Raw genomic sequence first — 15,837 nt, 5'->3', positions numbered from 1 at the left:
CTCTCTGCTGCCAATAACCATCTAGCATCCATCTTTCCTACCTTCAAACCCTTCTTCAAGCTCCGGTCGCTGAGTATATGACTCCTGCTCCGCACTGTGACATCGATACACCCGACAGTTGTGTCTTTCAGCGCTGCTTCTTCTCACATATGTCTTCTGTCAATGCACTTTATATTTATTTCTGTATTGTATTTTGATACATTTGTAAAGCGCTGTTTCCTCATTGACACTGTATACATAAACATATACATACTGTATCTGTGAGAGGCCACCACAGGATACCCTGAGAAAGCTCTGGGTTGACTAGCCAGAGACTCGGCCTGCATGTAGCCCATTTCTTGCAATGCCTTTAAAGACTTGTCCACCGAAAACTTTCTGAGAACAGTGGCAGCGAGTTGGCTCAACATGTGAGAAATCTTTTATCTATTTTGAGGTCATGTATGTCATTGTCTTCTATCAATTCCTCTTGTAGTTCTCTATGTAAGGAGCAGCAGCGAGCACAGGGGGTCAGACTTTGGAGGAGTAGGGACTACACCCAATAACTTGTCTACAATGAGCTAAACCAAGCATAAACCCAGTGTAAGGAAGACTCAGATCAGTGGAGAAGGACCTGGGTGGAATGTGACTTAAGATGTGGAAACTACAATAATTTACATAAACATTAAGGGGGGAATTCAATTCCCTCCAAAGTACCGCCCCGATAAAGCTATTACCGTTATTACGGCAAGTTTAACCCAGTTTTCTGCAAAAAGCCGGCGTTAAAACTAGCGTAATAACGGTAATAGTGCGCAGGCCACGTTACTTTCCCCCCTAAGGATGTGTCTGGCTCAGTGATTAGCACATCTGCCTCACAGTGCTGGGGTCATGTGTGTTCTCACTGTGTTTCCTCCCACACTCCAACAACATACTGGTAGGTTAATTGGCTGCTGATAAAATGAACCCTAGTGTGTGTGTATATCTTAGGGAATTTAGACTGTAAGCTCCATAGGCACAGGGACTGATGTGAGTGACAAATATTCTCTGTACAGAGCTGCGGAATTGGTGGCGCTATATAAATGATGATGATGATTAGAAGGGATGGATATATTGTGCTTTAACACAGTTCTTGAAGAACCACAGTAGTGGACAAAGGGTGATTTCAGACATTTACGATGTCCCTCTCTCTCCCACCATCTCACTGTTTTCTGACTCATGTCTGCCAGGAACCTGGTTGACTCTCGTAAGAAGATGGTGAAAGATCTGCGCAAACAGCAGCGTCGACGAGAAAGAAGAGAGCGCCAAGAGAGACAGCGCAGAGAGAGAGCTCTGAAATCGTTTCACAATGCAGTAAGGGCCCTGACTCCACCTCCAGCGTCCAGAGAGGCCCCTGCGAGCAACGCCAGCTCTGCCCATTTCTCTGTCAGCCCAGTCAGCTCTTGGTACCAGGAAGGGGAGTCTAGAGATAAAGCCAGTTCTCCACAGATCCAGAGCGGAGCCCCAGAAACCCTGGAGACTGAGCGCTATTACAGCTCACAGGACAGTCTGGCCTCTCAGTGCCTCTCTGAGCCCTTTACCCCAAAGAGAAGCCCCTCACCATTGTCCGAGTGACACAGAGAAATAAGGAGCAGCCATGAAAGAGGCTCAAACTTAAGTTCTGTCAACTCATTTTCCAAGTGTGGAATCCCAGACTAGTTTCTAGTATGGAATACTTAATAAAGACCCAGGGTAATATAGAGAGGAAGGGAGGAAAGGAGAGAGAAGAGCGCCGGTCAGAACAGGTATGATCCACACATGTATAGTCATCAATTTATAATACGATTGTAGTTGGACGCTCTATTGTGTATATTGTAGAACTGAGTAATGATGGCAGGATGGATGTCCAGGGCTGTTCCTAACAATGGCTGAGGGGACCATTGTTGCCATCATCTGCCTCGCAAAACTCACTCTGTCATCTTTATTAATAGAACAACTTAAATCTCTGGCGCTAATATGGATTAAACAACTAGTAAATGCTAGATAATAACATCGGTATCAGGTGCAGCAATTCAAAAAAGGAGACAGTGTTGGGTCTCTATACATATAAAACAAAACAAGCATATGAATGCGCAGAATTACCGATATATGCTTTAATAAAATCTAGCCAATATACATATATACATAAACAAATTCTAAGGACAAATATTGGCACTCGCATAAGTGTCAAACAATAGTTAGCGGATAAAATATACCACACATAATAAGTAAAAATCCTGGTATGCTGTGTATATAACATATAAATCACTGCATAAAACCTCGTATGAGATGCATGGAGAGATAGTGGGACAACATTTAAAACATCACATATGACTTATTGAAAACATGTAATAAAAAATGCAGGTAAGTATGAGCGTTAGTTCCGTTCATTAAGAGTCACAGCCACGAATAACTCTCCCTTGTAAGGTAGATGTATGAGAGATATTGTTGGAATCCGGACAGTGTTACAGTATTGCGGTATTCTGATCAATTAGGAAATAATAAAAGAAATTGTATCCATATCATAGGTTTACTATGTAACTCCACTGCATTGTAAGCGAAAAACAGATTCTTCTTATGCCGTGCATGCGGCCAATAAATCAGATAAATCACATTGGTCTTAATAGTGCCTGAATGTTGGGATATTAGATATATTGAGAACTTAGTTGGTGAATCTTCTTACCACCGTGGCAGTTACAATAGTAAAAAGAACCACCCTGTGTCTCCGAGAATTCTCATACATCTACCTTACAAGGGAGAGTTATTCGTGGCTGTGACTCTTAATGAACGGAACTAACGCTCATACTTACCTGCATTTTTTATTACATGTTTTCAATAAGTCATATGTGATGTTTTAGATGTTGTCCCACTATCTCTCCATGCATCTCATACGAGGTTTTATGCAGTGATTTATATGTTATATACACAGCATACCAGGATTTTTACTTATTATGTGTGGTATATTTTATCCGCTAACTATTGTTTGACACTTATGCGAGTGCCAATATTTGTCCTTAGAATTTGTTTATGTATATATGTATATTGGCTAGATTTTATTAAAGCATATATCGGTAATTCTGCGCATTCATATGCTTGTTTTATCTTTATTAATAGAAAGAAACGTGCATCCTGCTGTGACCAGCATGCTCCTCAGTACACCAATACCGATCCTCCATACCCTCAGAGAGCAGGGATCAGGTACCTGACGGGATCACTGTGCACTTCCTCCTGCATCGGTGTACTGAGGTGCGCTCCAGTAACAGCCAAAAGCATCAGCACCCAATACTCTCTGCTGTGACCAGCATGCTCCTCCGTACACCGATACCGATCCTCCATACCCTCAGAGAGCAGGGATCAGGTACCTGACGGGATCACTGTGCACTTCCTCCTGCATCAGTGTACTGAGGTGCGCTCCAGTAACAGCCAAAAGCATCAGCACCCAATACTCTCTGCTGTGAGCGGCATGCTCCTCAGTACACCGATACCGATCCTCCATACCCTCAGAGAGCGGGGATCAGATACATGACGGGATCACTGTGCACTTCCTCGTGCATCGGTGTACTGAGGAGCACTCCAGTAACAGCAGGAAGCATCGGCACCCAATACTCTCTGCTGTGAGCGGCATGCTCCTCAGTACACCGATACCGATCCTCCATACCCTCAGAGAGCAGGGATCAGGTACCTGACGGGATCACTGTGCACTTCCTCCTGCATCGGTGTACTGAGGTGCGCTCCAGTAACAGCCGAAAGCATCAGCACCCAATACTCTCTGCTGTGAGCGGCATGCTCCTCAGTACACAGATGCAGGTCCTCCATAGCCTCAGAGAGCAGGGATCAGGTACATGACGGGATCACTGTGCACTTCCTCCTGCATCGGTGTACTGAGGTGCGCTCCAGTAACAGCCGGAAGCATCAGCACCCAATACTTTCTACTATGAGCGGCATGCTCCTCAATAACTTAATCTTCAAGTATAATAATCTGTACTTACAATTGTGAATAAAATCTGTGAAAGCGTTATCTTTAGTAATTGTAATGACTAGCTCAGTAACTGTTTGTTGTGTTATCACTGTCTCACTATCAACATGAATATGAATATATGGATTATTCTCACATGCCCAGTGGGATATATCTTATTGGTTATGTCCCTATTGTAGCATGATGTAGAGAACATTCAGGGAACAGATTTTTTATAAAATCAGGATCTACACAGGTTATCCCCACAGTGAGTCACATGCACGTAACTCTGCCGTTTTTCTTCTGACCACAAGATGGCACTTTAGCACCATAACACATCCAGACAAAAAAAGGTCATTTGTGGTGTCATGTGCCCATGTTTGTAAGGATATGAGCATGAATTAGCACAATGGCATCGACTACATTGGTGCTTCGATAGAAGGCGAGCCATTATATTAATAATATGTGTCTAATATGTTTGTTTTACAGCTTTTCCTATTTTTCACTATTAATTTACTGCCCTATAAGATTCTTTTGTTTCTGTATATTATGTGCAATTATTACTGTAGATTTTTACTCTCTGGGCATTAGGGGCTGATATTTCTTTAAGGTGAGTATTTAAAATCCAAAAGAAGTGCACAGTTATCACATTCAGTAAACATGGCATGCTGGGGATTGTAGTGCACTGAGGTCGGCTTAGACAGTGTAACCTGAGTGGAGCCACCAGCTCAGAAGTGTCCATGGAAAATATTTGAATATGTTGGCAGCTATATATATGGGGCATATTGGCTATCAGGTGGCATTTGGGGCTATATAGTTACAGAGTTAGGTTGGAAAAAGACACAGGTCCTCCCAGTTCAACCCTGATACATTCTAATTGCGTGTACTGGGCATACCTGAGTATTGCATACTTGCCAACTTATTTTGAGTCTCCCAGAGAGGAGGTGAAGTGCAGGTATGAAGAGGGTTAAGTGCTGCACATCACATCATTTCTCCGTGGGGGCCGGGGCCAAATGAATGGAAGGAGTGGGCAGGATACAGGAGAATGGCCTTCTGTTCCTGGAGTCCTGGAAACCTACCCATAATTCAAAAGTCTTCCAGACATTCCAGAAGGATGGACAAGTGTGGAGTATACAGTCATGGCCAAACGTTCTGAGAATGACACAAGTATTGGTTGTCACACAGTTTGATGCTTCAGTGTTTTTAGACCTTTTTATCAGATGTTCTATAGTATACTGAAGTAATATTACAAGCATTTCAGAAGTGTTAAAGACTTTTATTGACAATTACATTAAGTTTATGCAAAGAGTCAATATTTGCAGTGTTGACCCATCTTTGTAAAGATCTCAGCAATTCGCCCTGGCAGCTGTCAATCAGCTTCTGGGCCACATACTGACTGATGGCCGCCCATTCTTGCCTAATCAATGCTTGGAGTTTGTCAGAATTTGTGGGTTTTTGTTTGCCCACCCGCCTCTAGAGGATTGACTACAAGTTCTCAATGTGATTAAGGTCTGGGGAGTTTCCTGGCCATGGACCCAAAATTTCCATGTTTTGACCCCCGAGCCACTTAGTTATCACTTTTGCCTTATGGCAAGGTGCTCCATCATGCTGGAGAAGGCATTGTTCATCACCAAACTGTTCTTGGATGGTTGGGAGAAGTTGCTCTTGGAGAATGTTTTGGTACCATTCTTTATTCATGGCTGTGTTCTTATGCAAAATTGTGAGTGAGCCCACTCCCTTGGCTGAGAAGCAGCCCCACACATGAATGGTCTCAGGATGCTTTACTGTTGGGATGACACAGGACTGATGGTAGCGCTCACCTTTCCTTCTCCGGACAAGCCTTTTTCCAGATGCCACAAACAATCTGAAATGGGATTTATCAGAGAAAATGACTTTACCCCAGTCCTCAGCAGTCCAATCCCTATAGCTTTTGCAGAATATCAGTCTGTCTGTGTTTTTCCTGGCTTCTTTGCTGGCCTTTTTGACATCAGGCCATCCTCCAAAAGTCTTCACCTCACTGTGCGTGCAGATGCACTCACACCTGCCTGCTGCCATTCCTGAGCAAGTTCTGCACTGGTGGTGCCCCGATCCCGCAGCTGAATCAACTTTAGGAGACGGTCCTGACGCTTGCTGGACGTTCTTGGGCGCCCTGAAGCCTTCTTCACAACTATAGAACCTCTCTCCTTGAAGTTCTTGATGATCCGATAAATGGTTGATTTAGGTGCAATCTTACTATCAGCAATATCCTTGCCTGTGAAGCCCTTTTTGTGCAAAGCAATGATGACTGCATGTTTCCTTGCATATAACCATGGTTAACAGAGAAAGAACAATGATTTCAAGCACCAACCTCCTTTTAAAGCTTCCAGTCTGTTATTCTAACTCAATCAGCATGACAGAGTGATCACCAGCCATATCCTCGTCAACACTATCACCTGTGTTAACGAGAGAATCACTGACCTGATGTCAGTTGGTCCTTTTGTGGCAGGGCTGAAATGCAGTGGAAATGTTGTTTTTGTGATAAAGTTAATTGTCATTGCAAAGAGGGACTTTGAAACTAATTGCAATTAATCTAATCACTCTTCATGATATTCTGGCGTATATGCAAATTGCCAGCATAAGGCAGCAGACTTTGTGAAAAATAACATTTGTGTCATTCTCAAAACTTTTGGCCATGACTGTAGAGGAATAATAAAGGACAGTTGAGTCTTTTCTCATTATGTGCATATTAGATATTTACATTTTCACTATACTAAAAAAAAGTTATTATCCTTAGCAGAGCTCACCTGTATGCTGCAATAAACAGGTCTGTCCACCAACCATGCATGTCAGGTATATATAAGGTGCGCAATGCCTCTGTAATTACATACTAATGTTACATGTGTCCAGGTACCTGGTCAGCACTGATCTAGTACATTATCTGCAAACAGTGCAGGACGCGGCTAGAGATGAGTATGTAAGCTTGGGGGAGGGTGCTGTCTAGAGGCCACGCCTGGTAATTCCCTGTAAGGAAGTCATCAAGTCTACAAATATATTGATACTTTACAAGCAATATGTCATAATGATGGAGAAGACACGAGTGAAGAGCTGGATCCATAACACTCAGTATACGCACGTTTCCTAAATCACCATAAATTAATTAATGAAATAAAGTGAGAAGTATTAATGGTTTATCCTGGACCGATCACTTACAGTACAGGACAACCAACATATACAGTATGGGTGCGCGTACGTGGAGCAGGCGTCTGGGTAATGCTCAGCTGCCAAAGAGATAAATTAATGTTAAATGCTTTGTTTACTAAATATACCCTTAAATTGTGATTGTGGGGGCAGATATATTCCTACACACAATAGACTTCCAGTCAGTAATCCCTTTTAATGGAAGCCGCCTCTGACAGAGAATGTCTGATAACAGAGAATAATAGCTGCACATGTCCTATCCTTGATATTTCATATCATCATTTTTATATTGTAGGTTTAATGGAGGGACCATCTCTGTCACTATCTGATATACTTCCTTTTCATATTACAAACATGTATCAGTCTTGACTGTTGTGTGAGAGTCCCTATTTTTCAGATAAATAATAATAATAAATAATGCCTCCTAGCTGCAGGAGTGGTCTGTGTAAATGGCTTAATGTGCCCGGATTGTACAATCAGATTGTTGTGAGGTGTAGTGCCCACAACACACAGCGCTTTACAGAACCTCGTACCTCATCTAAGACTCTTTCTATGTGTTTCTATATGTATCTGGTCCCACTATAGGACTGTTTCTATAAGTTAATATCTGGTCCCTGTTATGGACTGTTTCTATGTGTTTTATAAGTGAATGTCTAGTCCTGTCTAGAACTGTTTCTAGAGGTATCTGGTCCCAGACTGTTTCTATGTGTTCCTAGGGGTATATTTACTAAACTGCGGATTTAAAAAAAGTGGAATGTTGCCTATAGCAACCAATCAGATTCCAGTTATCATTTAGTACATTCTACAAAATGACATCTAGAATCTGATTGGTTGCTATAGGCAACATATCTACCTTTTCAAACCTTGAAATCAAGACTATTTCTATGTGTTTCACGAGATTAATATCTTGTGCTTGTCTAGGAGTAATTCTATGTGTTTATAGAGGTGAAAATCTGGTGTTCGATGGGGTTGAGGTCAGGGCTCTGTATGGGCCAGTCAAGATCTTCCACACTGAACTCATCAAACCAACAGTCATGTTGGAATAGAAAAGGGCCTTCTCCAAACTGTTGCCACAAAGTTGGAAGCATTGTCCAAAATGACTTGGTATGGTGAAGCATTAAGATTGCCCTTCTCTGGAGATAAGGGGCCTAGCCCAAATCCTGAAAAACAGCCCCATACCATTATCCCTCCTCCACCAAACTTCACAGTTGGCATAATGCAGTCAGTCAGGTAACGTCCTCCCGGAATCCGCCAGACTCGCCCCCTCTGACTGCTAAATGGAGAAGTGTGATTCGTAACTCCACAGAACACGTTTCCACTGTTCCACAGTCCAGTGTCGGTGTGCTTTACACCACTCCATCCGACGCTTGGCATTGGTCTTGGTGATGTGAGGCTGCATGCAGCTGCTCGGCCATGGAAACCCATTCTATTAAGCTCCCGCCGCACAGTTTTTGTGCTTACATTAATGTCAGTGGAAGTTCAGAACTCTTCAGCTATGTAATCAGCAGAGCGTTCGCGACTTTTACGCACCATGCACTTTAGCAGTCATTGACGCCGCTCGGTGATTTTACGTGGTCTTCCGCTACGTGGTTGAGTTGCTGCTGTTCCTAAACGCTTCCACTTTCTAATAATATAACTTCACGAACCGTCTTATTGCAAAGGTGGCATCCTAGCTCAGCTATGGGTTCATAAAAACTAGAGATGAGCGCACTCGGATTTCCTGAATCCGAGCCCACCCGAACGTTGCCGATCCGAGACAGATCCGGGTATTGGCGCCAAATGAAAACCTGAAACCGAGGCTCTGAGTCATAATTCCGCTGTCGGATCTTGCGATACTCGGATCCTATAAATTCCCCGCTAGTCGCCGCCATCTTCACTCGGGCATTGATCAGGGTAGAGGGAGGGTGTGTTAGGTGGTCCTCTGTCCTGGTAGATCTCGTGCTGTGCTGTTTAGTTCTGTGCTGTGCTGTGTTGTGTTCTGCAGTATCAGTCCAGTGGTGCTGTGTGCTGTGCTCTGTCAATTTTGAGTTCAGTGGTGCTGCTGGGTCCTGTGCTGTGTCCTGTTCGGTCCAGTGGTCCTGTGTCCTGTGCTCTGTGCTTCTAAGGGCATAGTTATTTCCCCAATATTCCCAAGTGTTTAAAAAATTAAAAAAAAGTTAATAAAAAAAATATACAAAAAACTAATTACATTTTTTTTTAATTACAACAAAATTTGCCAAACCAATCCTGCAGTATAAGCCCATTGGTACTGCAATATTACCAAGTTCACACATTCAGCAGTAAAAGTCCAGTGGTGCTGTGCTCTGTCAATTTTGAGTTCAGTGGTGCTGCTGGGTCCTGTGTGCTGTGTCCTGTTCAGTCCAGTGGTCCTGTGCTCTGTGCTTCTAAGGGCATAGTAATTTCCCCAATATTCCCAAGTGTTTAAAAAATTTATAAAAAAAAAATTCCAAAAACTAATTAAAAAAAAATGTCATTACAACAAAATTTGCCAAACCAATCCTGCAGTATAAGCCCATTGGTACTGCAATATTACCAAGTTCACACATTCTGCAGTATCTTGTGCTACATATAATGGAGAGCAAAAATTTGGAGGATAAAGTAGGGAAAGATCAAGACCCACTTCCTCCTAATGCTGAAGCTGCTGCCACTAGTCATGACATAGACGATGAAATGCCATCAACGTCGTCTTCCAAGCCCGATGCCCAATCTCCTAGTACAGGGCATGTAAAATCCAAAAAGCACAAGTTCTCAAAAAATAGCAAAAAGAGAAACTTAAAATCATCTGAGGAGAAACGTAAAGTTGGCAATATGCCATTTACGACACGTAGTGGCAAGGAACGGCTTAGGCCCTGGCCCGTGTTCATGACTAGTGGTCCATCTTCACCCAAAGATCTTAGCCCTCCTCCTCCCCCCCCCTACAAAAAATTGAAGAAAGTTATGCTGTCAGCAACAAAACAGCAAACAACTCTGCCTTCTAAAGAGAAATTATCACAAATCCCCAAGGCGAGTCCAAGGGTGTTGGTGTTTGTCAAGCCTGACCTTCCCATCACTGTACGGGAAGAGGTGGCTCGGGAGGAGGCTATTGATGATGTAGCTGGCGCTGTGGAGGAACTTGATGATGAGGATGGTGATGTGGTTATTGAAAATGAGGCACCAGGGGGGGAAACAGCTGATGTCCATGGGATGAAAAAGCCCATCGTCATGCCTGGTCAGAAGACCAAAAAATGCACTTCTTCGGTCTGGAGTTATTTTTATCCAAATCCGGACAACCAATGTATGGCCATATGTAGCTTATGTAAAGCTCAAATAAGCAGGGGTAAGGATCTTGCCCACCTAGGGACATCCTTCCTTATACGTCACCTGAATAACCTTCATAGTTCAGTGGTTAGTTCAGGAACTGGGGCTAGGACCGTCATCGGTACAGGGACACCTAAATCCCGTGGTCCAGTTGGATACACACCAGCAACACCCTCCTCGTCAACTTCCTCCACAATCTCCATCAGATTCAGTCCTGCAGCCCAAGTCAGCAGCCAGACTGAGTCCTCTCCAATACGGGATTCATCCGAGGAATCCTGCAGCGGTACGCCTACTACTGCCACTGCTGCTGTTAGTCGGTCATCTTCCCAGAGGGGAAGTTGTAAGACCGCTAAGTCTTTCACAAAACAATTGACCGTCCAACAGTTGTTTGCCATGACCACAAAATACGATAGTAGTCACCCTATTGCAAAGCGTATAACTGCGGCTGTAACTGCAATGTTGGTGTTAGACGTGCGCCCGGTGTCCGCCATCAGTGGAGTGGGATTTAGAGGGTTGATGGAGGTATTGTGTCCCCGATACCAAATCCCATTGAGATTCCACTTCACTAGGCAGGCGATACCAAAAATGTACAGAGAAGTACGATCAAGTGTCCTCAGTGCTCTAAAAAAATGCGGTTGTACCCACTGTCCACTTAACCACGGACATGTGGACAAGTGGTTCTGGGCAAACGAAGGACTATATGACTGTGACAGCCCACTGGGTAGATGCATCCCCTTCTGCAGCAACAGCTGCATCAGTAGCAGCATCTACAAAATGGCTGCTCGTGCAAAGGCAGGCAACATTGTGTATTACAGGCTTTAATAAGAGGCAAAACGCTGACAACATATTAGAGAAACTGAGGGAAATTATCTCCCAGTGGCTTACCCCACTTAGACTCTCATGGGGATTTGTGGTGTCAGACAATGCCAGTAACATTGTGCAGGCATTAAATATGGGCAATTTCCAGCACGTCCCATGTTTTGCCCACACCATTAATTTGGTGGTGCAGCATTACCTCAAGAGTGACAGGGGTGTGCAGGAAATGCTTGCGGTGGCGCGCAAAATTGCTGGACACTTTCGGCATTCAGCCAGTGCCTACCGCAGACTAGAGGCACATCAAAAAAGCATGAACCTGCCCTGCCATCACCTCAAACAAGAGGTTGTGACGCGCTGGAACTCCACCCTCTATATGCTACAGAGGATGGAGGAGCAGCAAAAGGCCATTCAGGCCTACACAGCCACCTACGACATAGGCAAAGGAGTGGGGATGCGCCTGAGTCAAGCGCAGTGGAGACTGATTTCCGTGTTGTGCAAGGTTCTCCAGCCGTTTGAACTTGCCACACGAGAAGTCAGTTCCTACACTGCCAGCTTGAGTCAGGTCATTCCCCTGATCAGGCTGTTGCAGAAGCAGCTGGAGAAAGTGAGGGAGGAGCTGTTAAAGCATTGCGATCCAACAAAGCATGTAGCTCTTGTGGATGAAGCCCTTCGTATGCTTTGCCAGGATCCGAGGGTGGTCACTCTTTTAAAGTCAGAGGAATACATTCTGGCCACCGTGCTCGATCCTCGGTTTAAAGCGTATGTTGTGTCTCTGTTTCCGGCGGACACAAGTCTACAGCGGTGCAAAGACCTTCTGGTCAGGAGATTGTCCTCTGAAGAGGACCGTGACATGCCAACAGCTCCACCCTCATTTTCTTCCACATCTATGGCTGCGAGGAAAAAGCTCAGTTTTCCTAAAAGAGCCGCTGGCGGGGATGCTGATAACATCTGGTCCGGACTGAAGGACCTGCCAACCATTGCAGACATGTCTACTGTCGCTGCATTGGATGCTGTCACAATTGAAAAAATGGTGGAGGATTATTTTGCCGACACCATCCAAATAGACATGTCAGACAGTCCATATTGTTACTGGCAGGAAAAAAAGGCAGTTTGGAAGCCCCTGTACAAACTGGCTCTATTTTACCTGAGTTGTCCCCCCTCCAGTGTGTACTCGGAAAGAGTTTTTAGTGCAGCGGGGAACCTGGTCAGTGAGCGGCGAAGGAGGTTGCTTCCTCACAACGTTGAAAAAATGATGTTTCTAAAAATTAATAATCAATTCCTCAATGAAGTACAGCACTGCCCTCCAGATAGTACAGAGGGACCTGTGGTTGTGGAGTCCAGCGGGGACGAATTGATAATGTGTGAGGAGGAGGAAGTACACACTGTAGGGGCAGAGGAATCAGAGGTTGAGGATGAGGATGACATCTTTCCTCAGTAGATCCTGTTTAGTTTGTACAGGGAGAGATGAATTGTTTTTTTGGTGTGGGGGCCCAAACAAACCAATCATTTCAGCCACAGTTGTTTGGTAGGCCCTGTCGCTGAAATGGTTGGTTTGTTAAAGTGTGCATGTCCTATTTCAACAACATAAGGGTGGGTGGGAGGGCCCAAGGACAATTCCATCTTGCAACTTTTTTTTTGGCATTATGTGACCATTCAACAGTTGTTTGCCATGTTCAAAAAGTAAAAGAAAATGTCAACAAATTCAAAAAATTAAATCAAAAGTTAAATGCCCTGTCATTATTTAAAACAAGAGGTATTGACGTGCTAGAATTACTGTAGTGTTTATATGTTATAAACACTACACTTGGAACTTGGAGGAGGTATTGTGGCCCCGGTACCAAATTTAGTACCGGGGCCACCCCACTACGCAGTCCAGATACTTGTTTGGTGGAATTCTGACCAGTTGAGGGTGTATTTATTATATTGTGGCCCCGGTATCAAATTTAGTACCGGGACCACCCCACTACGCAGTCCAGAATTTTTATTTGGGGAATTCAGAGCCGTGGAGGGTTTTTTATTAATTATATTGTGGTGACCACTCCTCTACGCAGTCCAGATACATTTATTGGTGCGAATCATACAAGTTCAGGGTTTTTAAATTATATTGTGGTGACCCACTCCTCTACGCAGTCCAGGTACATTTTTTGATGCGATTCATACCAGTTGATGGTTTTCTTATTATATTGTGGTGACCACTCCTCTACGCAGTCCAGATACATTTATTGGTGCGAATCATACAAGTTCAGGGTTTTTAAATTATATTGTGGTGACCCACTCCTCTACGCAGTCCAGGTACATTTTTTGGTGCGATTCATACCAGTTGATGGTTTTCTTATTATATTGTGGTGACCACTCCTCTACGCAGTCCAGATACATTTTTTGGTGCGATTAAGACCAGTTGATGGTTTTCTTATTATATTGTGGGGACCACTCCACTACGCAGTCCAGAAAGATACCTCGTTGCAACAATTTGGACTAATAACAATATTGTGAGGTGTTCAGAATACACTGTAAATTAGTGGAAATGATTGTTATTGAATGTTATTGAGGTTAATAATAGCGTAGGAGTGAAAATAAGCCCAAAAACTTGATTTTTGAACTTTTTATGCTTTTTTAAAAAAAAATCTGAATCCAAAACCTTAAATCCGAACCAAAACCTTTCGGCAGGTGTTTTGCGAAACAAATCCAAACCCAAAACATCACGAAAATCCGAATCCAAAACACGAGACACCAAAAGTCGCCGGTGCACATCCCTAATAAAAACCACCAGCTTCATAGCCCAGAGTTTCCATCTTTGATTAAACAACTACTGTAGGTGTCTCCTCCTACCCTCCCCCCTCTCACTATCTCCTTTTGGTTAATATATGTATATTTTTTATGTGTATTGTATTATGCTTCTATAAGCTATTGATAATACTGTCATTGTTGTTAGTAACCCATTGTATTTTGTATTATTTTTGTTGTACAACCTCAATAAAAATGTATTCAGGTAATACAAAGGTGGCATCCTATCACAGTACCAGGCTGGAAGTCACTGAGCTCTTCAGAACGACCCATTTTGTATCACAAATGTTTGCAAGGAGACTGCATGGCTGGTGCTGGATGTTACACACTTCAGGCAACGGGTCTGATTGAAACACCTCAATTCAATAATTAACAGCTGTGGACAAATACTTTTGTCCATTTAGTGTATGTTCCCTGTCTATGACTATTGTTATGTGTTTATGCAGGTGAGAATCTGTTTCTCAACTAAAACTGCTTCTTTGTGCTTCTAGAGGTGAATATATTGACCCTGTCTAGGACTGATGCTAAGGGGTATATTTACTAAACTGTGAGTTTGAAAAAGTGGAGATGTTGTCTATAGCAACCAAGCAGATTCTAGTTATCATTTATTTAGTACATTCTACAAAATTACAGAATCTGATTGGTTGCTATAGGCACAGGTTGATACATTTACCCCCAGAGCTGTTTCTATAGGTATCTGGTGCCAGTATAGGACTGTTTGTGTTTCTAGAGGTGAATATATTTTTATTGCCCATATTATTTACATTGCTCTCTATGTTCTTTCTGGGAGATGTCTCATTACTTTACAGGGTGTAACCTCCACTACTGACTGCTCGATCCGGTAATGTCCTGTAAAAGGGGCATATAGAATAGGAATAGAGGTATAATGTCACAAAAATGATACATGAGATGCTGGAATTTTGCTGCTTCATTAATGAGACTTAATCACATTAAAAGCCTTCACTGTGGGCACAATACAAGGTACAGACATGGAACATGGAATATTAGGTGTTGTGTAATTCTGCTGTCTTCATAGAAGGGTTTATTTTGTTTATAGAGATTTCTATCATTGCTCTACTGATGAGGTTCCTTATTTTACATACACAGCATATAACCCGGCCTCTGGGATAGACTGACTGCGTTTACTGACTTATGCACCAGATAGCAGCCACTGAACATGATGTCTCTTAGACACTTTTCCAACAATTAATTCCAGGAAAATCACAGTACAATACTGTGCCAAATGTACCCGATTCCGGCTCCCATCAGGCTGACAAATGACTGCTATGTACGGCTGCACCCGGAGCCAGAGCGGTTCACTTAGGGCCAGACATGTCACGAGTTTTGGAGCTTCAGCCAAGTATGTAAAAGCTGCTATGAGAGAGCCGCAGGCTGGTGTAACACAAACTGTACCAGAGCTCCTGGATTTGAGGTTCACAGTGCTCATGAACCAGAAAGTCAGCTTAATGTGACACCTAGCTCTGGGGCACCAGGGTCCAATGAGAAGAAAGTCTAGATCCACAGAGATAGAGCCACCTTCCTTACATTCAGAAATATCCATGTAAAAATACATCCTGTGTTCTCAGTGCCTATGAAGTGTAACACAAGAACATAGCATTAGAACTACAGGTCCAAAAAACAAAATAATAACAGGCCTTCTCAGTCTCCCCATCATCCTCACTGCACTGTCCTCATTCTACCTCCATGATGTTCTCAGTCTCCCCATCATCCTCATTGCACTGTCCTCATCCTCCCTCCATGTTATTCTCAGTCTCCCCATCATCCTCCCTCCATGATGTTCTCAGTCTCCCCATCAT

The 15,837-nt window shown here is 43.4% G+C and overlaps 2 protein-coding genes across 3 annotated transcripts in view; one reads left to right on the top strand and one right to left on the bottom strand.

The window, feature by feature from the left end:
- The window catches only part of LRRC74A (leucine rich repeat containing 74A), a 29,783-nt gene extending 28,148 nt beyond the window's left edge, over positions 1-1,635 (top strand). Inside the window, exon 14 of the mRNA XM_075194630.1 lies at positions 1,203-1,635. Coding sequence (XP_075050731.1) covers positions 1,203-1,587 — 385 coding nt within the window. The 3' untranslated portion in view covers positions 1,588-1,635. The remainder of the gene's footprint in view (positions 1-1,202) is intronic.
- ANGEL1 (angel homolog 1) overlaps positions 1-15,837 on the bottom strand; it is a 146,325-nt gene that overhangs the window by 48,166 nt on the left and 82,322 nt on the right. The window lies entirely within an intron of this gene.

Source organism: Mixophyes fleayi, unplaced genomic scaffold, assembly GCF_038048845.1.
Source record: "Mixophyes fleayi isolate aMixFle1 unplaced genomic scaffold, aMixFle1.hap1 Scaffold_93, whole genome shotgun sequence".
Lineage (NCBI taxonomy): Eukaryota > Metazoa > Chordata > Amphibia > Anura > Limnodynastidae > Mixophyes > Mixophyes fleayi.
The sequence above is the reverse complement of the archived record's forward strand: the minus strand, read 5'-3'. Positions and strand labels throughout refer to the sequence as shown.